General features: G+C 40.9%; 1 protein-coding gene across 8 annotated transcripts in view; it reads left to right on the forward strand.

Moving 5' to 3' along the window:
- The window catches only part of KCNIP1 (potassium voltage-gated channel interacting protein 1), a 445272-nt gene that overhangs the window by 339695 nt on the left and 83044 nt on the right, over positions 1-22533 (forward strand). The window contains exon 1 of one of the 8 annotated variants that reach the window (XM_032992701.2): positions 17191-17519. The exons of the other annotated variants lie outside the window; for them this stretch is intronic. Coding sequence (XP_032848592.1) covers positions 17456-17519 — 64 coding nt within the window. The 5' untranslated portion in view covers positions 17191-17455. Of the gene's footprint in view, positions 1-17190; positions 17520-22533 lie in introns of those variants that run through there. 8 annotated transcript variants of the gene reach the window in all.

A 22533-nucleotide genomic window follows, 5' to 3' on the forward strand; every position in this document is an offset into this window, starting at 1 on the left:
AACTGGTACTTAAAAGTGCTTTGCATCAGGATTTTGCTGCCATTTGAGCTATTTTGCATGAAAGCCTGTGATTACAGAATGATAATGTTTTGACAGAGTGATAAAAGCCAGGAAATTCATCATTAGCGATGGTATTTCATTCTCTCTTGCCTTTACTGCATGACAGCTTTAGTGTAGGCAGTAATTGAGTAGAAATGACAATAGCAATTAACTTATAAACTTCTGCTTTGGTACACATTTTAGCATTCATCCAAGGAAAAATGTCCATTAAGGAAGTAAATATTTGTGAGTGATCAGTGATAAAAATTCATGCAGCTTGGAAATCTGCTGTGAATATCAACATAAATATAAGTATGACCAGGATTTTCAATTTCCCGTGCAGGTTTTGCCATAAAAAATGTCATGATACCCTTCTCTTTTCTCTCCTAGTCTCATGCCTTCCCTGTTACAGTAATCAGGCAGAAAACTGAACTTGAGATAATGTTCTTTATGCAATTACTATCAATTGGTTAAATAGGCCATTTTGGCATTGATTTTTCCCCAAGAAGCCATTAAGTTTTTTGCCCACGGTTCATTACTGTTTTGTGATTAGCTAGTCAGGAAAAGAAATGGAAAATGCTGATTTATGTTTAATAAATGACAGCTTCCTATTTCTGGTTGCTCCATATCTGTGGTTTAAAGCCTTGTTTATTAATAAATAAGTAGAATTTCTCTGCATCTTTGATCATTGATACTATCACAGAGAATACTGAATATTTAAAAGTGGTTTCCAGTTAATCTCTAGCATAGGTGCTGTATCACAAGTCAAAGCATCATCTTACAAGAACTGTGATCAGTGATTACATATATAAGATGATCACATTCCAATTTGGAATGAATGTGCCATTTGTGAAAGTGATCGGTTTAACAGTGATTTGAATTGATCAAGTGTCAGGATAGAGTATGAAATATCTCCTAAAATATCCACTGAAGAAACTCCAATAAAATTATTTTTTAAAATTATCCATGTTAGTAGCTAGGCCTGAAAAAGGAACAACCCAGTTTTCTGAAGTCTGGAACCTTTCAGAGATTTTCTGGATTTCACTGCTTCTAAAAGTCAAGTTATTTCATTAAAAAAATTAATTTTGACCTACAATTACAAAAAAAAAAAAAAATCACTTCAAAACAAACAAACAAAAAAACCCCAAACAACCCCAACCTTCAACACCAGACAGAACCTTCTAGTTTATTGGTGGTTTCTGAGGACCTGCTTAGTATGAAAACTGCTCGTGTCGGCATTGGTTTCGTATGCCTGTCAGCATCAACACTTCTACCAGTTCAGGCATAGTGGGTGAATTTTAAGAGGAATCTGTGTTTTTGATAACAGCCAGCAGTCATTACCTCAATAAAGCTTTCCGTTTCTGTACTTACACGTGTGCTGCAGGACGCTTTTGATTCAAAGGAACTTTTTTTGCCTTTTCCTTGGCATGAGCCCTGCTGAAATGGCCAGGTGTGGGGGGCACCGGCACCAGGGACAGGGACGGGTGGGCTGTCGAAGCGGGCAGTTAGGGACACCTGCACTGCGTGCTCACTCACCAGCTGCCCCAAGGCCGGGCTCTGATCACCTCCAGCTGCTGCAGGCAGAGCCTCCTTGAGGTGAGGGCTCGATTGCCAATGAGCAAGCCCCCAGTAACTTGGCCCACCTGTTTGCAGTTTATTTGCAGCTGTGTTCCAGGTTAATAAACGCCTGTGTTGCAGTATGTCTCAGTGTGTGTGTGGTCTGGGGAGGGTGTATGTATGTATATATATATATATATATATATATATATATATATATATATATATATTCCTTTGCTAAACATTAGAGTTCTGTTTACTAATATAATGTTAGTCTTCTTACAAAGATTAATTTGTTATGCAACATTTCTGCTTGGAAAAAAACGTGTTTGTGTAAAACATGGCTACTTGTTAGGAGTGGTTCTTGCTGCTAGGTGAGCACCTGAGCTGAGTGCTAATATACAGAAGACTGGATACCATGTTAGAAAAGAAAAGCCTCAAAAAGGTAAGTATAATGTCTATCTACCCTAGCACCATTGAATGGCTTGGAGGAATGCTGAGATGCAGTGGAGCTGTTTCAGGTATGTTTGTCTTATTTATTTTCAAAGAAGACCATTTATTTAGTAGTCTATTTATATATCCAGATGTCTTCAAGCAAAAGATTTTAATGTGTGAGTTTCAAAACCTTATTTTTTTTTAAAGTATATTGTTTTTTTCTTTATTAAGTTATTTAGTTGTAAAAAGATTTGCCAATTGTTTTAGTTTAGCAGAAATTTGGGGTTGTGTGCCAGAGAGCTTGATTAGCTGCACAGGTGGATCAAGCTTGCAGAGAGCACATGTGCTGTGAAGCTAAACTGAATGTGTGTAGTTTCAATTCCCTGCTAGACTCAGACTGGCACAAAATCCTGCTGGACTGTGGATGTTACTTCAGAATGAAGATTGATTGTCTAAGGCTGTGGAGTTGTTTTAGACTTGCATGTTTTAAATATGGAGCTGTCAGTTGAAACTGTTCTCAAGGGAGTCCAGAGGGCTTTGAACAACCAGCTTGTAAGTGTACTGATAATAAGAAATCTGTGTTTCTATTGCTTTGGTTTAGAGGAGGCAGATGGATTGTGTCAAGGACTCAGGCATAGTTTATGAGCTGGTGGCCTGGGAGCTTACAGAGAAGAGGAGCTTGGCATAGCCGCACAGGGAGCGGCAGGCTTTGGAACCAACAGATTCTAGGAGAGGGGTGGGATTTCCTGCTGTATTTCACTATCTTACAGGTATGGTGTGTGTGTGTGATCAGGTTCAAGAGGTTAGATGTGGTTCGAGGCTTCTTGTTATTGTGGATAAAACTGAATTTTGTTAGTGTGAAACTACTGCATTGAGTAAATTGAATTCTGTGGGGCCTCTGTGAGTTGGGAGGAAGGAGCCTTGTGGGTTTAGGGTGGTGGAAGTGCTGGGTTATGGGGCACTATTGGTAAGGCACATTCAGGCTTGGTTTTTTTCTGTATTTGTTGGGATTTCCACATACCCACATTTGTCCATGTAGCCTTTTACTTCCAGTCAGTTTTCCAAGAAACATCTACCTCTTCTTAACCTGCAAAATCCAGCAGCCAAAGAACTAAAGGTGTTATTTGCACCTTAACAAAAGTAAACGCTTCTATAATGTAAATACCCCTGGGTATCTAGTCTAGATGTGCTCTTTCCAGCTCTCTTTTTCCCCCAAACAACCCTGTTGACAGCTGAGGAGGGAAGAAGAAATGAGGCTGAGGCCAAGAGTATACATGAGGAGGTGAGGGGCAGAACTGACAGAAGCACCATGGAGCAAAGCGCCTCTGCGTGCATCTCCTGTTCCTCTGCAGGGAATGGTCAGGCAGGGAGCCGGAATGGGCTGTCTGGCCAGGGCAAGCAGGGCTCCTGGGCCTGCAGCCAGTGTCCTGGCCCAACCCAGGGCCACAAAGACAGCAAGGGTGACTGCTTGAGCTCTGACAGGCAGCTGTTGGCATAGCAGAGGCCTGCAGGAGGCAGGATGCCTTCATCCTAGATAGCCCACCCAAAATTCCCTTTTTTTTCCACAGCTAGTAGGGACCGCTGCTGTAACAGCAGCTCTGGTGACTGTCTCATCCCATAACTGCCTTTACTTCTGAATGCTTCTCCTTGAGAGGTGGTCACAACTTCACTATTACAGGTCCCTTAAACCTGTGAAAAATTACCAGATCACCTATTTGTGAGTTGTATAGTGATACCCAAAGCAGACGTTTCATCACCTGCAATTTTTCCTCTTCTCCAACCAATATGTTTCCTTGTTCAGAGCTACCTTTATTCATCAGCAACGTCTGGCCACTGGTAAAATGGCATGTGGCAGCCCTTTCACAGTTGGTTTAGGACACAAAGTAAAAAAATCTGTATCTTACATAGAAGCGTTATGGGAATGTGAACAGCCAGAAAGTTATTCTACACTTGAAATGCCATCAGGATACCAGCTGACGGTGGAAAAAATTAGCCTCTTTGAGAGGGAGAAGTTGAGATACCCAAGTTTTCTGCTAGGTTAGAAGAGAAATTCTTATTTTTCTGTACAGTTAATGGGTGAATTGACTCTCCAAGGGATCAGACAAGCACCACAGCTGGCGCGACGCAGGGGGGTGAGGACAGCGGGTGAGAAGGGAAGAAAGAAAACTGTCTTTTCTGGCAGTGTTTGCTAGTGTATCTGAGTCCCACTCAAATGCTGACTGGAACTGAATGGCTTAAAAGCAGGATTTAATCAAATCCACGGTGTGAGATGTAGGAGTGTCTGCACTTGGAAGGAAAAAAAGCCTTCTTGGTTTTCTATAGCATTGGCATAGAGAGAAGTGGATGTATTGCCTACCTCTGAGTCTACATCAGCAATTCATTTGTCAAAGAGCAAGGAAGAAAGTGAGTAATGAAAGTTTATGGAGTATATTTTCTTCTCAACATGCTATTAGCATTAATGGGAAATGCACTCAGAGCGAAGAGAATATGCCCCCTTGTGAGCTTAATGATCGAGCTCCTGGGTCACTGCTAAATCTCACACACGTTATGTGCTCCTCTATGCAATGTTTCTACACTGTAATTTGAAAAGGGGTAAATTATATTGCCGACCATAGTTAATTGCTGTCAGTGAAGCAATATCATAGCCAAGAGCAGACTGCATCAAAATAACCTGAGATCAATCTTTCACTTTCTAAAAACAGAGATACAATGTATTCCTCATATTATTAGAAACATAGTCACTCAGGATGCAGTATTTAGAAAGATAATATTTGGCTAGAGGATCACAGAAGCTAGTTCTGGTGACACTTGTTTTTTTCTTTAAGGCATAATACTTGTTCACTGCTGTGGAGTTTTAGCAGGAGCAGAATACAGACTCTTCTGGAATTGTCTTTTCTGTACTAAGTGAAGCTTTGGAACTCCTGTAAATTAAATGAGGAAAGCAGAAGTGAGGGGAACAAGCATGGAAATTACATGGTGGTGTGTACATAGTAGTTGTTTTTTTTTTAATTTGGGAAAGCTATAGACCTTCAATGTATGTTAGTCCTCTGGATCTCACTGGAGAATTGTGTATAAAACTAAAGCACAGGTTTGTTATTGGGAATGAATGCAGCAAGGGATCCTTCCCCTCTAACTTCCACCATAAGCCCTGTTAATTCATGTTTAGGGTGATGATATCATTGCAATGTAATACTTGGATTTGGTAACTTCAGAAGGAATTTTGGGAGAGAACCTTTGCACCAGCTTTCCTGAGGCTTGGTTTTGTTTTGTGGTGGTTTTTTTTTGTTGGGTTTTTTTTTTTTTTTTTTTTGCAAAGAGGGTCTCATTCACTTGCAGAGATGTGACGAAACCTCTGGGAGCCTGTGCATGGACACAGGGCTGTAGCTTGCAGGTGTTCTGTTGCTCAAAGGACCTGGTTGTGCTTACTGCGGTGAATAAGATGGGGGAAATGGAAATCAACCCAAACCTGTGATTCTCAGCTTGGAAGAGCAAAAGACTTCCAGGCAGGAGGAGAGCTTGCAAACGGGGGAAGCTGGTCAGCTGCTCTCTGGAGAAAGGGTGTCAGGCCCAGCTGCTAATGCTGGAAGACACCAGAATTGTTTTAATTTCACTGTGTTAGTTGAGGTAATGCCCTACTTCAGCATTTGTGGGGGAAGGTAAGGGCGATCTCTGGTGTGGTGTCATGCAGTGACAAGGTGGCGGAAGGTGACTGGTGCCCACAGGACACCATGTCTCATGTTAGAAGCCAGCTTGTCCTGTTCGAACTCCACTGGGTAACTTTTGAGAAATGTAAATTGTGGTTGCAGGTCTGTGAGGATTTCCAAGCTTTGTCCTGTTCCCTAAGGCACTATTTTCTGGGGCTGCGTGTACAAGCAGAAAGCGTGTTGCTGCACACAGGGTAGTTTGCTCTTCTGCTCCAGAGGCACAGAGCCAAACCTCCCCATTAAAGAGGGAGCCACAACATATGCATCCTTCTCAGGCAGTGTTCAAGGACCTCAGCCTGTGTTCCCAGCCCTCATGAATACTGAATGGCTTTGCTATTATGATGCAGTGCACCCAAAATGAATTAGCAATGATTAACAATAAACACTGAGATGAATCTAGTTGAGGTTTGTTTTGGTTTTGGTGGTTTGTTTTTTTTTTTTTTTTTTTTTTTCTAGAAGTGATAATTGCTTTTTATGCAAGCACTGGCTCTTTTTCTCCCTCTGAGCACAGAGGAAGGACCTTGCTGTTGTGGTTGTTGGCAGGCCAGGGCTGCTTGGTGGAAGAGCGGTCAGAGCCTGGGACTTGGGTGCTGTGGGTGCAGGCAGGTGTGTCTGTGCCAGATGGCATGGGGCTCCTGGGCACAAGTGGCAATCAAACTCAGCTGTGATGTACAATAGACTCCTCCTGGTTATGCACATCCTGTGGTCTGGAGACTCCTTTAATCATAAGCAGGATCTGAAAGCCGTTCCAAACACTCAGAACATGAATCCTTGAATACCCCTGGTGCAGCACGCTGTGGAGCAGGAGGCTGGTGCTGAGCCAGATGCATAGGAGGATTTTCAGCAAGTGACTTTACAGGAGCTGCTGTAAATCTTCTCTCCATCCCTGAAGCACAGAAGGAAGAGTCTGTTGTTCTATACCACCACCACCAGCTCCCATGGCTCTGCCATCTGGAAAGAGAAGGCAGTCATTTAAGAAGAAAGTGTGTGTGTGTGTGTAAGCTCTCAAATTAACATTTGTTAAACCACTGCTGAATCATGACTATTGAAATGTTACTGAAATAGAACCAAATTTCCTTTTTTTTTTATTTCACTAACACCAACTGTTAAAATGGTGCATGTCTAAATGTATGTCTGTTTCTTCTTCCCTCCTGCTTTGTTTCTCTTGCTTCAAGTTTTTCTAGAAGATTGTTCTGAAATAATCAAGCATCAACATTTGCATCTAGACAAAGTTTGAGTAAGTTTCACTCTTTGCACTGTATATATCTATCAGAATTACTGGCTAAGACAAGCTCCATTTATTGCCATTCATACGCTCATAAATATCTCTCTTAGATTTCCTGTATACTTTGATTTATTTTAGTTGCTATTAGATGAGCTACAGGAAAACAAGCTTGTAAATGGAAAAAGGTCTGGCCTAGCCTTGCTGTGATTTGAATATCCTAATTTAATCAAAGCATTTGATAAGTTTCTAAGATGCTCAGGTACGAAAGATCTCTCCACCCTAAACTCTTAAATCATCTTTGTACAACCTCTGTTCTGAAATAAGTCTCATAACTTATTGTGTGGATTCAGAGCAAGAATGGTTCCTCAGTATTGTTAATAGAGTCTCCTTCAGCGTTTGGCCCTGGTCAGAGAATGGAGACTATCACTTAGTGTCACTAGAAAAATCAGGACTAAATCAGGGATGCATGTTCACATATCTCTGTGGGGTTGCAGATACGTTAAAATATGCTGTATTTGCAGTAGAAGTAATATAAAGCTGTAGAACAGATGTGTTTTGAATAATCTGGATGACTTAGAACATTGTTTGAAACTATTGTGAGATTCCATGTCTAGTCTGAAAACTTATTCTACAAACTTCTGGGCATTTGGGCTTTTATCAGAAGAAAATGTAACTCTGAATATCTAGAAAGTTGCTAATATAGAGAAATTTTTTAGTTACCTTGCCTCTACTGAATGAAATGTTAATAAGCCAGTTCCTGTGGATCTGTCAGATATAAAATTGCCTAATTGCTTGCATTGTATGCTGCAGAGATCAAGTTTTCAACCTAGAAATGGACTTTGATTGCAACTTTCCTCTTGCTGAAAATACCAGAAAGGGTGCTTACAGCAGCTGATGGAGCTCTGCTCCAGGTGAGGACCTGAAGAGGAGTGCTATTGCCCTTGGAGATTGAGCTGGAAAAATCCCCTAGAGGAGCTTGAGGTGGCCCATCCCCAACTTCCCTCCTTGCCATGGTTGGCATGTGACCCATGAAGAGGAAAGCAGGTATTCTTGATGGAGAGAGGAGGCTCACTGGAAAGAGCAGACAGATACGGAGAGCCTTATAAAAGGAGCTGCTGCACCAAACTGAGCCTGGCTTGGCCAAAGCTGTTACGAGTTTGGAGCATGTCCTGGTGGAACAGTCAAAGGGGGGATTTGGGTTATAGAGCCCATGTCAGTCAGTTTTAACAGCTGTGAGACAGTTAATGCTGGGCTGCAATACATCCAGTGCCAGAACTTACTCCAAGGCAGAGCCCTAGTGCAGAGCAGCCCTTGGAGGGCAGATCCAGTCCATGCTTTCAGAGCATTTAAATCTGCATTGTTGCAGTTACTACTTACAGGGAGCGTGAAATGGGGGGTTTCGTCATCTTCAACTTGCTTTCAAGTAGGTCTCCATTCAACAGATTAAAAGAAGAATTCCAGGGGAAATGTTAGCATACAGACACAGTCCTCGGGCTGTAAAACAAAGTTTTACAGGGAAGTGTAAAAGGTGTTAAGGGAAATGGGCTGCCATGATAAAATGCAGTCCACAGGAGTAAATGCTGTCAGAAGAGAAGTGTTTTGGAAAGACAGAGGAGAGGTGAGCACTGAAACTCAGCAAATGGACATTGAATTTGTTTTTTGTAACTTCTTTTTCTGAAAGATTGACATTTTCTTGGAAGACTTCCTTGTGTCTTGTTAGACGGAAGGGAGAAGAAATACTCTTCAGGTAAAGGAACTGCATAAACACAGATGTGTGTCTGTGTGCAGAATGTGTAAAACGGGTGATGTGCAGATAACTGGTAGTAATATTGTGTGATGATAGGTGAATAATACAATGTAGAAACTTACTGTATTGGATGATAACAGAAGAGATGTACGATCTTAGTGTCCATGTGGTGTGCTAAAGAGACTGTATATTTTTTAAAAAGTGAGAGGTTCAGCTGAATAGGAGCACTTAGAATTGAGGTGGACCCCAAATGCACTCAAGTTCATGAGTTCTGGTAGACAGAATATTCACTTTTGCTGGCCCAGGGCATGAGAAAAATGTTCATTTGCCTTTGTAGAGGACTTCAGTGCCCTAGAGAAAATGGTGTTATTTTTGAAGCTCAGAGAGATTGTAACTTGCACTGCAGAAATAACCCGTGTCCTAGCTTAGTTGCCTGAGCCCTTGCCCAGAAGCAGGACAGAAGGGACCTATGTGTTTTCCTCCTAGATGCTGCCCAAGGGCCAGCTTAAGTCTTTGGGCCTGCAGTGGGTGTAGGTCAAGCCAGGGCTTGGCTTGTGTCCCAGACACTGTTCAGGTGGGAGCAATCCTGGCAGGGGATGGAGGGTTACCAGCCCAGCAGCTGATGTGGCAGGAGTCTGGGGACTGTCAGGACAGCATCACCTCTGGAGGAAGTATGCACCAGAAACAAATTGGATTTTTCCTTGTCAGTGCTTATTTAAAAGCCTAACTTTTGCTGTAGTTCTCTCTTAAAATACTGTAAGGAAGCCAATATTTTAGTAATGTCTGTTGTTATCCAGAAACCTGATGAAATGCCATTCTCAACAAAAATGTGGTTTTTATCTCTCTGTTATATAAGATTCTTGTATCATCTGACTACTTTTTAAAAACCCAAAGGCTAATCATCGTGGCAATCACCAACAAAAGTGTTCAGGATTTATCCCTCCCCCTCCCCTTTTTATTCAGAATTTATAAATTTTTTGCTTTGTTCCTTGTTTCATTAAGATTTTGTTCTAGAGTCACGTTTTATGTGTTTTAATAGAGAAACTAGCAATTTTAATCACTCATCAAGGTGCTTCAGTTATTAGAGCCCCTGGCCAGTTTAAACAAAATGCACAGACAGATGAGAGTATTTGCCACTTCTTGTCTTCAAAGTGTTCTACAATTATTAACCAATTACTCATGGTTTATTCTGTGAATATCCAGATGGATCTCTGAGTTGTTTGTATTAAATTATACTTACAAGATCATGCAAATTGAAAGGGACTGCATTATTTCACTCATAAGGAAATTAATTATTTCTTAATTAAATGTTTAATTAAAATTAATCTAGATGTTGCAGAGAATAGCAGATTGGAAAAACTCTCCTTAATGCATTGTCTTTGTAAAAAACTGGGTTTTACCAGGGATAGGAAGCAGAGCTGCAAAAGCTTCTCTATAAATCCACAGACTATCTTGAGCAACACTACTGAAGGTCTGTTTGTTTATTCTGTTCAGAAGGAATATAGCAGGGATATAAAGGCAAGGGGGCAATATGAACTGAGTTATAAACTTAGTTGCACAATCATCCTGTTTGAAAGTAAACAATACATTGTTTAGAAAAAACCTGTATAGTAAAAATAGATGTATTTTCTTAATCCCCTAGAATCCATTGCTTTTGTAAAATTAGCTAGGTGTTATGTAAGACTGAGGAATTTGAGTAGAATAAGAGCAAGTCCTTGCTCTGTTTCTGTCTCTGCTTAAAATCTTTCATTGTCCCTCTTCTCTAGAATATCCAGGCCTTGTCTTTATTACATTTCCTAACAGGTAGAGCTGTAATATGTTTTATGGTCTCTGCCTTAAAATGAGTCATTTAACTTTTTAAACCACAGCTGAAATGGTGATACAGCTGATAGATGCATTTCCAGAAAGAAAAGGGAGTCTTAATTAACAATGGCCAAACTGAGTTGATTGATTTAAATAGTAGTGAAGACAGAATGACTTGGATTTTTACTGGGTTTTCTAGTTTAAATGGCTGCTGCTTGGATCAGGGAAATCCCTGTGGCAGTCTGCTTTCTTCCCTGCGCAATGCACCAAAACAGTTAAAAGCAAATTGTGCACATTTCATTCAGCCCAACAGTCTGGAGGTTCAGAAGATAAGAAGTGCTTCTCAGCATGAGTGAACTGTGAAATGTATTTGAGAGTAAAATTTTTGATGAGAACTTACATCAAAAAACACCCAAGCTTTCATTTTAAAATATATCACGCTGTTTATTCCTGCAGAGAAATAAGTCTTATCTTTTGAATTTCAGACTGTTGTACTGAGCAATATTTTAAAAAGATACTTTGATGGCAATTGACTTTTGAACCTTCCCCCACAACTGCGTGTGTGGGAAAATCCTCTATTCTTGGGTTTTCCTTGCTGCAGGTATAATATCCTTCGAATGTTTCTAGGCCAAATGCCCTTTCAGAATTATACAAGGTTTTGGCTCTTAGATGGTTGGTCTGAGCAAAATAAGGAAAGCTTTCCTGCAAGTGACATTGCAAACATTGCAGCAGAGTCATCTCCAAGCAAACTTTTCTTGTTTACTCAGAGTATAATAAATTCTCCTGAACATCCAGAGATAACAGTAGAACCACTTTTCTAGCCAAGATGCATACAACATAAAAACTGTAGGGAGATAGCTTGCTACTCCCTAGATGTGTTTGCATGTGTTCCTGAAAAGTACCTGTTCTAGTAAGTGTGTGAAATGACCTATATCAGGAAATAGGAGTGAAATTCTGATGTGGTATAAGCAAACATAAGGAAACTCTTTTTGGTTGAAGCACTCACTTCTTGTTCTTGGATGTCAGTCTTAACATTTAAGGAGACTGATGAAGTTCAACTGACATCAGGGGCCCAAAATGTAAGTTGTCAGGTCTCATAACTTTCACAAGTACTAGTGCCATTTAACTATAATAGAAAATGAAATAATTCAGCTTTCACAATCATACAGTAGAATTCTTCTGAATGTACTGTTGTGCATATGCATTTTCAGGAATCCTTTAAGAAAAAAAAAAAAAAAAAAAAAACCACCCCAAACCATTTTGTGGATTACATTTTGTATCTATCTGTATGTGTGTGCAAAAGAAAAATCTGTACTGGACTATTCCTCATTATACTTCTTGCAAGTGCTCAAAGGGTGGGTGCCAGCATCCCCTCACAACTTCCTGCACCGAAGACTTCTATTCCTTCTTGCACTGAAGACTTCTGTTCCTTCTTGCACTAAAGATCTATCAAGCAGGTTACGGATTTATCCCAGCTCTGGAGTAGCCAGAGAAATGGGGCACTATGGGAGGAAGCACTATTCCAACCTATGGAAAGAAAAATCTTTTGCAGAGCCTGATCCAATTATGTTTATCACTCAGCTCTCATTTTGCAAATCTTACTGTGCCTGTAACACTCACCATCTGTCTCCACCTGTGAGGAGCATCTTAAAAGCACACACTCCAGCCTGCTTCAGTTATTTTGGGGGAAAATTATAATTCTCTAATTGATACAAAACTCTTGCAACAACCACCTGAAGATAGGGTTGTTTATCTGCATTAGTGTTAAAAAGAGGAACAGTCTGTAAGGGAATGATTACCTTCATTAGATCTGGTATAGCTGGGAAAAAAATGGGATAAACTTTGTGAACTCAGAATCTCATCTGTCCCTCACTTCATGTCTGGGGGACAGCCCAGCCAGGATGAGCTGGCAGGGTGCAGGCTGCTCCTCAGGCTTTCTGGACTGGGACCCCCTGCCTAGGAAATGACTGTACTGGTTTACAGCTCCTGACTCCTGCTTCTGCTGTCTCTCTTCAAAGCTTCTGCAGGTCCAGTGCAGTGCCAGGGAGACTGACCTCCTCTTACCCATGCTCATGTGAAGCAAGTGCCCAGCAGAACAGTGGAGCTCTCCCAGTGCATCCCAGTTTGCATGTGTCAGCATGCCATCCCCCCATATTGTATGCTAACACCGCACACAGCCCGCTGCCTGCACAGGTCCAGGCTACAAAGCAGTGACTAATGCTAGGAGTGCTGTGCTGTAAATAACAACTTGTGTGTTAGATATGCAGGAAAAGTTTTCAAGGTGGTGATTTCCTAGGGCTGACAGAGTTGCAAGGGATTAGATCCATCAGGGAGTGAAACGTTGAGCTGCTCTCAAAATTCTGCTGAACGGGTAGATGACACTGAAAAGAGATTTATGTATTTCTGGGGGTGGGGAGGAAGGGGAAGCAGATGAGTATTTTGTACCTGGGTTTGCTTTTCTTATCTAGGAATGAACAGGTAGTCTGCCTAAGCAGCTTCTGTTTTTAATTTCTGTGGCCCTAGCACAGGGGGCAGGTAGGAGGAGGGGGAGCAGCCAGCTTGGGAAGCCAGGCCCGCTGCCACTGCTCCCCCCCAGAGGAATGGTGTGGGGTGCCAGGAGGGTCACTCCTCGCCCACTGTGGTTGTACCTCACTGCCAGCTGCTCCCTTGAGCCCTGCTGGCGATGGAGGCAGCAGCCCCCAGTTGTCTGCCTCTGCAGGTGTGCTGGTTTTGGCTGGGCTAGAGTTAATTTTCTTCTCAGTAGCTGGTGTGGGGCTGTGGTTTGGATTTGTGCTGAAAGCAGTGTTGGGAACACAGGGATGTTTCCCTTGTTTTCTGCCTCTCACCCCACCCCACAGCGAGTGGCTGGGAGGGCACACAGCCGGGACAGTGACCCCCACTGACCCCAGGGACACCCCAGCCCCTGCGGCCTCATGCTCAGCGTGTAGGGCTGGGGGGGCTGCTGCTCAGGGGCTGGCTGGGCACTGGTTGGTTGGTGATGAACAATTGTTTTCATTTGCATTACTTGCCATTCTTGGGTTTTATTTCTCTCTGATCTTTTCATTACATTTTAAAATTATTATTATTTTATTTCAATTATACACTTTATCTAAACCCACTAGTTTTTTTCACTTCTACCCTTCCCATTCTCTCCCCCATCCCACTGGGTAGGGAATGAGTGAGCAGGTGTGTGGGGCTGAGTTGCAGGCTGGGATTAAACCATGACAGTGGTAACTGCCAGTTTGACTGATTCCTAATTTAATATTTTTACTTTTGCAATGTGGAGCTGCTCTCAAAGCATACTTAGGATGCAGGGAAAGCTGCCCCTATTATTTTCTAGTATGGCTTGTGGTTGAGCTGGTAAATGCTCTGCATGCATCAATGCTCGTTATGTATTGTACAGGATGAGAATAGCAAATCATAATTGTGGTCTTCACATGGTGAAAAGGCTTCAGTCTGAAATCAGTTTAGTTGATCGCTGTCTACCAAATGCCATTTCTGAGAGCTGTGATGAATGTGCATGCACAGGGCTTGGCTCATCAGTTGCTAAGTATTAGTTGATGGTCACGCAGTGGGTGGTCCATGTGGATCGCTATTTTCCTGTTGGTACAGTAATCGATGAAAACCCCCCTGTGATGTAGCCCTGTAGGTTCAGAAAGGCTGCGAATGGAAGCACAGTCTGATTTTTGTCAGTGAATGAAGAAGGGGAGGAAAGGGACAAAATTCTACATGTGTTCTGCGCAGCTGCGGAGGGAAGGATTTCAGTAACCTGATTGCTGTCTTAAAAGCTGTCCTTTATTTGCTTTACAGATTTAATGAATATGGAATTTTTTTTAATGAAGGGGCTGCATCTGAATGAAGGTAGCCAAAGCCTCTTCCCCATATAATGTAACAGATTGCTCAGAGACAGCAGATACAAAAATGTCATGATGGGCACAGCAGAGCAGGGCTGGCACAGGTAGCAGCTGTGGATGGAGACACACCACAGATGTGCTGTTGTGCCCACTGAAGACAAGTGAAAGACTTTTAATCTCTAGAGCTTTCACTTCTGTTTTCTCTGAGCAGTTTGCATGCCTTCTCTTTTCCATCAAAAGATGCAAGTTTGTTTGTTCAATCTATGTTTTGTACAAATTTGATTAGAAGGCAAATTGAATCTCAGTCTGTAGCAATGGATGGAAACATTCTGAAATCTCAATTCAGCTGTAACTGGAAGTACTGAGCAACCTAATAATTTAGACTCTCTCATTTCAGTGCCATCAAATAATTCAGTATTCAAATTAATCATAGACTTCAGGAAAATAAATAATACAATTCTGTATGAAATAAAGCATGGTTTCTGTTCAAATGAGCCTCCTCATTTCTAACATATTCTGATTTAGCAAATCTTTAACACACAATCAGCCTGCTTGATCATACATATTTATTTCCCTTCTGTGGGAAGAGATAGATCAGCAACCTGATACTGGGATGTAGGGTTTTCTGAATTTTCATCTCCAAATCCTTTTGTTCAAGGATATGTTAGACTGTTTCCATCCCAGATTTGCTGGATACCAGTTCAGTTCCAAAAAGACATGAGGTAGAGGCTCACTCGTGATGCTGCTGTGCAAGATGACTGCAACTTTCCTTTGGGCTTGGGGGGAACGCACAGTAGCCTGCATTTGAACAGTTGAAATGAAGAGCGTCTCTCACTGTAGATTTCAGAATCTTTCTGAAGATCAAAGATTAAATTAGAGACCTTGCATTCCTTTTGAAACTTCTTCCATGTGTCAGTCTTTCACCTTTACGGTGTGAGGTTAATCTGTTGCCCGGGAGGTTGCTCACAGCAGTGCATTGATGACAAAGGGGTAGTACCTGTGTCCTCATAGATGAACCGATGTCCTGTTATGTCCTTGCGAGGTTTTTCCTTCATCATGAAGAACTGCAGAAGTTCAGGTCTGCAGGTTCGAGATGTGCAACTGATAGCTGAGACCTCTTGAGAGAAACAACAAGTACCTGTTCCACCAGCTTGAGGCTGAAACTATGGATCTTTATCCATAAAAACAATCAAGTGTAGATTAGCTTTATGATGTTAAAGGTCAGAAAAGAGATACCGCTCAAACTGTGTCTTTAGAGTTTCATTATAGCGGCTGTGACCATAGTGACTATTGCTTATTATATTAAAGCAGTACCCTGCTTTTTTATATACTTAGATCTTCACACCTGCTGGGCATTATTACATCTTGGCTTATTTGGGGTTTTGTGGCTTTCTTGTGGCAAACTGAAGTCCGTTTTTATTTAGTGAACACTTTAGCAAAACTTCTGTACGATGTGAAGATCAGTCCAAGAGTGATGTTTTGCATCATTAAGTGGTTGTCAGAAGCTAAGTTTTTGAGCTGCTTGAGGACACAGGTGACTTGTCCAGTGTTCCTTTTGAGGTGAGAAAGCAAACTGGGAGTAAAGCCTGTGTTGGCTCAGTCTTTCTTTTCTCATTTTGTCTCCTGTTTCTTTTTTCCCTCAGCAAAAATAGAACTGAACCCTTTCAATCCAATTAAGAAATCCAATTAGCACTACAACTTACAGGGCACTATTATCATGTTGACTTTTAATCATGATACTGTAAGTATGCTTCTTTTCTGACCCCTGACTGTTACAGAATAATTAACTTCACATGCTGAGGCAGAACACTTTTCTTAAAAAAAGAGAGAGGAAAAAAGAAACAAAAAACAAAAGAACCAAAAACCTCCAACCAAACCTCTTTAAAATATTGTGTATATCAGGTATCCAGACTGAAAAGATGAGCTTAACGTTGACTTCTTTATAGCAGTCCTCCATGAGTGAAATAGTTTGCTTTGTGTAAGAAGGTGCATGTTGACTCCCAGAATTAGCTGAAGGACTCAAAAATTGACCTGCCCTGCTAAAAGGACTGAATACAGCTTTCAGCAATCTCTGAAGGTTTGTGTAATTACTTCTCATTGCTGTGTCTTAGTTATGAAATGTTTTCTTTTTAATTAAACCATCATCCCTCTGGTAGATACCAGTTTCATTTGGTTTGTAATTAGGGAAGGAACTAATGCTTTGCATTGCGTAGCACTCACAGGATATTAAATGAATAGTGACAGACAGTCAAATCTTGTTGGCATGCCTTTATCACCCTCCTTCCCCGTATCTTGTTCCTACACTTGGGTTTTATCCATGCTGTAGTTTTCATGTTTATAAGGTCTAATAACACTGCTGTGATAAAACAGAGAAGTGAAAAGTTTCATCTAAAATCACTCTGTAAAATAGGAGTTGGGAGGAATACAACATATTTGGAGGGGGGAGAGAAAAAAAGGTGTGGAAAAGTCCTTCAAGTGTGGACATGATTGCCTTGCAAAAATATGGCAAGTCCAAGGAATGGAAGTGCACCATTTCCTTCCATGCTACATCTGCAGTAGTATGTGATTTAATTCACTGCCAGCTTTGCTGAGCCTAGCAGGGGAGGATCCAGGATGCAGTAGTTATGCTGATAGAGACTTTTTTCAGTTTGAACGTTTAAGTAACATTTCTGTCCCACAATAATTCCTTTCCGTTAAAAATAATAGAATTTATTCCCTCATTAAAGAGTAGAGAATAGAATGAATATATTGAATGAACAGAACATTGAAACAGATTGCTTTAGATTGATGGTCTCTGCCAGAATCAGGGGCTTGTCAAGCCCCTGCTTGTCTCCTAAGACTGACAACAGAGGCAAAAGGACACAAAGGCAGTTTTGCCCCTACATAATTCACTTCCCCTATCCAAACCGCCTGCATTGAGCCACAAAGTTTTATCTTTTTCTGATGCTACTGATGAATTCATCAGTATGAGCTAGGATAACTCAAAAAAAAAAAAAAAAAAAAAAAAAAAGCCAAAACAAACAGAAAAAAGGAAAGTGGCTGGAGGGGGCAACAAAAAAGCCTTTAGCTAAGTGTTTGCCTTGATAATAGAATGAAGTACCTAAATATAGAAGAGGGTGAGAGAATCTTGGTGCTCTGTCAAAATTCATTGGCTCGTAAGTACTGATTTTCTTTTACTTTTTTTTTTTTACTGTCCTTTCTGATAAAGTAGTGACTTCAGAGTTCCAAAACACTTCCCTGGGCTTTGTTTCCAGCTAATGAATAGCTGGTGGAGGGTTTTTTTAGTTAGCTGAAGCAGCACCGTTCCAATTTTCTGAAAACACTATTCTCATGATAAAATTATATAAACTGTGTAGCCTTTCTGCTATTTTTTTAAAGTTTGATTCAGTTAGTCAGTTACTACAGTGATACTTAATTTGGTCTTAAGTGAAGGTCTTTTTATTGGATATTATTACAAGTTCTTAAAGGCAAAGTATCTAGATAAATTCAGTATAAAACAGAAAACGAGTTCTCTGCTTTTAAATTGTGAATTAGGAGAGCATGTTTGAGAGATTTACATTGTTTTTTTGTCTTCAAATAAGACATAGAAAATTGATAATTATACAGACATCAAGCTTGGTGTGATTTATGCATGTACTGTTTCCATACCATGGCATCAAGCTGTCTTATGGAGTGCAAAAGCAGTTGATTTCAGAAAACCTCCAAGATCTTTCTGGAGTATTCATGGGCTAAATTATGACTGGGATTGTGCAAGGTAACTCACTGTGTGTTGAAGTCAGTTGAAGGCTGCTTGTTGACACTAGCAGTTTTAGGTCAAACACTGGAACAGGTTGCTCTGAGCGGTTGTGGAGTTTCCATCCTTGGAAACAGTCAAAGCCTGACTGTAAATTCATCTTCTGTAGTTAACCCTCCTCTGAGAGGTGCCTTGAACCTTTCTAACATCAACTGTCCTGTGATTCTGTATAAGGAAAAAAAAAGGTCTCAATCTTACACTAGAAGAATGAGGAGATGTAATTGCAAAATCAAGTATTTAACAGAGGAGAGAACTTGGGTCTCTTAAAGTGAATGCTATATTTATCTTGGAATAAATTAGGTTTTCTTATTTATTCTGGTGAAGTGAGAAGTATATGGATGACTTCAGGATCATTCCAGCAGGGGGTAAAAGAAAGTTTACAAATTTATATTATACTGTGTGCTGCCTATAGTGGGGAATGAGATTTGCCCTCTCTGCATGTAATTATCGTTTCTATTGGACACACAGTAGAGACAGGCATCCTGGTTTTGATTGTCCTTGTAGGTGATAGATTAAATGTTGGTTCTGTCATTACCAGATAATAACTGAATAACTGTTGGATTTACCATCTGTGAAATAAGGCAGTCTTACTCCAGTTGTCACTGGCCAGGGGAGCTCTTCTCTGTCTGCTTCCACAGCTGGATGTAACGCGTGTTCTTGCTGATAATATCAGCAAAGAGATCAAGCAGGGAAATATCCTGGCCTAGACTTTGCTAGGTATTTCAGCGAGGCTCTTTGAAAAGGATTACCATAGCCATCTTCAACAACATGGAAGATTTATGTTCAGTGCTGTAAACCTTGTAAAGTTGGACTTAAGCTGAAGTGTACGTGTGATTTATTGTCTCCTCAGAGCTCTTGCATGAGATCTGAAAAGATGAAAAAATATTGTACCTAAATAACAATGCTGTCTAGCTTGAAGGAGAAATTATATGTTACAGCTCCTCTCCAAAAGGAGAGGATTGGTCCACCAAAAGAAGGAATTGCTTGTGATCCAGTGGCAGGTTAATGACAATCTCTGAAAGGACAGGCAATTAGCCTTGCGATAATGAGCTGTCAGATTTTTTTTTTAGGACAGTGGAAGAATTGTCCCCTTCAGTGATCACTCAGAGCCCTGGAGTCTTGCAGAGGTTTCCTTTTCAGTTTCATGTTACAAGAGCCTATGCACACAGCAGCTGCTTCCTAATGTTCTAGAAAATGCATTTCTTCATGATTTCTTTCCCCAGCCAACATTTTAATTACAATTTAAATTGTTAATGTAATACAGAATTTCAAATGCATATGGAATCTAGATCCAGTTACGTTCAGTTAGTCTTTGACATACCCCACTCTTGCATGGATTTGCAGAAACCAAGTCTTGTTTCCATATGTCATAAGTGCATATACCCTCATTTATGCCTTGTCTTGGGTTCAGTCTTCCCATCCTGATTTCTGTGTTGTTTTTCTTCTCTGCTCTGAGGGGACAGGAGTAGATCTTTATCTCCCGTTTTGGGATTTGAAATGGCATTTTCTATGCATTTGTTACCAGTATCCAGTTGTGGTTCCAACTTTGGATGACCTTGGTGCCGCTTCTTTCACACCACTTTCCATATTATTTTGTACCACAGCAGTGTAGTGTTGCTTCAGAATCAGTGTCAGCTCTGTTCCCTGTGTCCCACAGGGGCACTCACTTTGCATTGTCCCTGTCTCCCAAGTCTGCAATGACTCTGGTACCATTTTCGAAGCAGTTTCTCTTGTTAGCATCAGCGGTGAGTAGGTGTAGCGTTTTCTTGAAACCCCACAGGAACTATCTGGCATGGCAGGGCATGTGTGGCCAGTGCTGCACAGAGCTTTGCTAACTAGATACGGGTGTGCAGATAGTGCCAGTGTCACTAGCAGAGAGTGTGTGCCAAGTAACACCAGGCTGCAGGGAGATACCATGGCAAGACGTCTTCACCTGTGACAGGATGAACTTTTTGACTCTGAAATATGTACCTGGTCCATTAGCATAGGTCACTAACTGTAAGCAGTATGGGACATTTTTCCTGTGCTTGATGGAAAATACAGGTAGTGTCTTTTCTGCCATTTCTAACGCTGGTGGACAGTCTCCTAATAACCTGCAAAAATTGAATAGAAATTGAAAAACTGAGAGCTAGATCAGGTTAGGACATCATGTGAATCGGTGCAAGGACTGTTGCTGTTCTGAAGTGTTGTTTCAGTTAAGGTGATACTGAGGCTGCCAAATGCAAATTGACCATCAGGTACAGAATTTCCCAACCAGGTACTTGGAAATAGATCTGTTTGCAGCATGTGTAATGTCCAGTCTCCAGTGAGTTCAGGTGTCCTCCAAATACCCTGGTTCTGTGGAGACCTCCAGGTCCTGTTCTTTAGGTCTTGGCACACCAAGGGTAGGAATAAATTTTTGTTCTGGCTTGGGCTTCTGAGGGCAGAGGCTCTTATATGGTGGGTGTTTGCAGTAGGTCTCTCACTTGTGGGCCTTCTGGCTTCAACTGGAAACTCCCAGCATTTGTTTCCAGTGCACAGAGTGGGAAGCTGGAAGAACAAAATTGCTCCTTAAAGAAGGTGACATTTATGCTCTTCCAGAGGTACAAGGGAAAAGGGTGTTAATGTGCAGGTGAAAATGACCTGCACAGGAGTTAACTCTCTGCCATGCAGGCTTCTTCCCCTGTTTTGTGCAGTTCCAGCTTATTACTCATGTAGAAAAACTTTTAATTCAATAGTTTTCCTGGTTTGCTTCGCAGTGAGCTTGGGTTTATTCCCTCTCACATGAAAGTAAGCGTAAAAGTATACATCTGCTCTTGAGTTTGGGCAGGTTTAGGGTAGTTAGCTGGTCAGTTAAACAGCCAGATTTCTAGACAAGCCAAACTGTATTTCGTGAAGCACTGGGTTTATTTTATTTTTAAGATTCCCCGTCCCTCTCTCCATCATGTCATGCACAAATTAGTCCTTTGGAGAGTAATTTGAAAACAGAGGCTTATGTGTGACAAGAACATATGATGTGAAATGTGTGGCACTTTTGTTTTCAGTTAATTAGAAACTTGAGATATCTCATTACTAATAAAGCTTCAGGTTTCTGTTCTTTGAAGCAGACAATTTTCCAATCAGGCATAATTACTGAAAAAAAGCTCCTTGGCTGGATCCATTAAGTTCCCCTCCTGTTTTTTTCCCTTCTCTTTTTCCTCACGTCTTGGCCTGGAGACAGTAAAAGATATGGCAAACCTCCAATAATTACCTGAATGGCAGACATTTAATAGCTTTATAATGTATCTGAGTGAAGGTTATTAAATCTACTATGCTGAACTTTTCAGCTACAGCTATTTTATTCTCTTTCTACATAGAACTTTAAAAATTCTCTGTGCAAAAGAGAGATGTTGCTTTCCAAATACATGTTTGTTAATTGTCCATTTGTATTGATGCTGAACATAATTCATGAAAAATTCTTAGAGTGCCTGCCCTTGAATGATTTTCGCTATAGGCCACCAAATGCAAATGCTTCCTTATTGTTACAGATTGCCTACCTCTGTGTCAATTTAAAATTGTTCCTTTCTCCTGAGAAGTGAGAAATTATGTATTTCAAATTGTTTCCTTGGAGCTCATCACTTCAGAAACATTAGCCACCCTTGCCTAGTTGTAACCTGCCTTTTTATGTTCTTGATGACAACTGCGAGTCCAGAATGACTTTCCTGGTTTTATGGGTTGGTGTAAAGCTGCTGAAGTAAAATATTATTGCCTGAGAATTTAGCACAGGATGTACTGGTGAAAGAAACTCTTCTTGGAACAGACCAAATTCCCCCCCCCCTTAGGATAGTATAGAAAAACGTGAGAAGAATGACTTGTGTTAAGACCTGGAAGAAATGCTGCAGGCATTGCTGTCACTGCAAATGATGATTATAAATGACCTTAGCAAAGTGATCCAGCATAATTCTGAGAACCAAGATGTATAAAAATTTTCTGTCTTATGCATTACTGAGTAAATCCTGATGGCATAATATATCCAGGTGTCTTATGCATGGCTTTTCAAGGTCTCTATTATGGTACCAGCAAAAAATGTTGTTGGAAGGGGACTTAAAGTACCTTCTTTTAGCTACAAAGTGTGCATTAGCTGGTGTTAGGTGAGGGTCCACTTTAATGTAAAGTGAGCTTAAAGTTCCTATGGGTTAGGCAGTATTTGGTGTAGTTTAAAAGAAACAGCTGATAGTTATGTATATAACTTCACAGCATGCTTCCGAAGCTCTAGCTTAAATCCAGTGCTGAAAGCCACTGGACTGTGGAATAAATTTCACTTAAAATTCAGACTTCTGGAGGGTGCCTGGACTGGGAGAGTAGGTCTGACTCATTTGAAGGAAATAACTTAATCTGCTTAAATCTACTTTTTAACT

Source organism: Tyto alba, unplaced genomic scaffold (assembly GCF_018691265.1).
Source record: "Tyto alba isolate M040663 unplaced genomic scaffold, T.alba_DEE_v4.0 Super-Scaffold_17, whole genome shotgun sequence".
Taxonomy (NCBI): domain Eukaryota; kingdom Metazoa; phylum Chordata; class Aves; order Strigiformes; family Tytonidae; genus Tyto; species Tyto alba.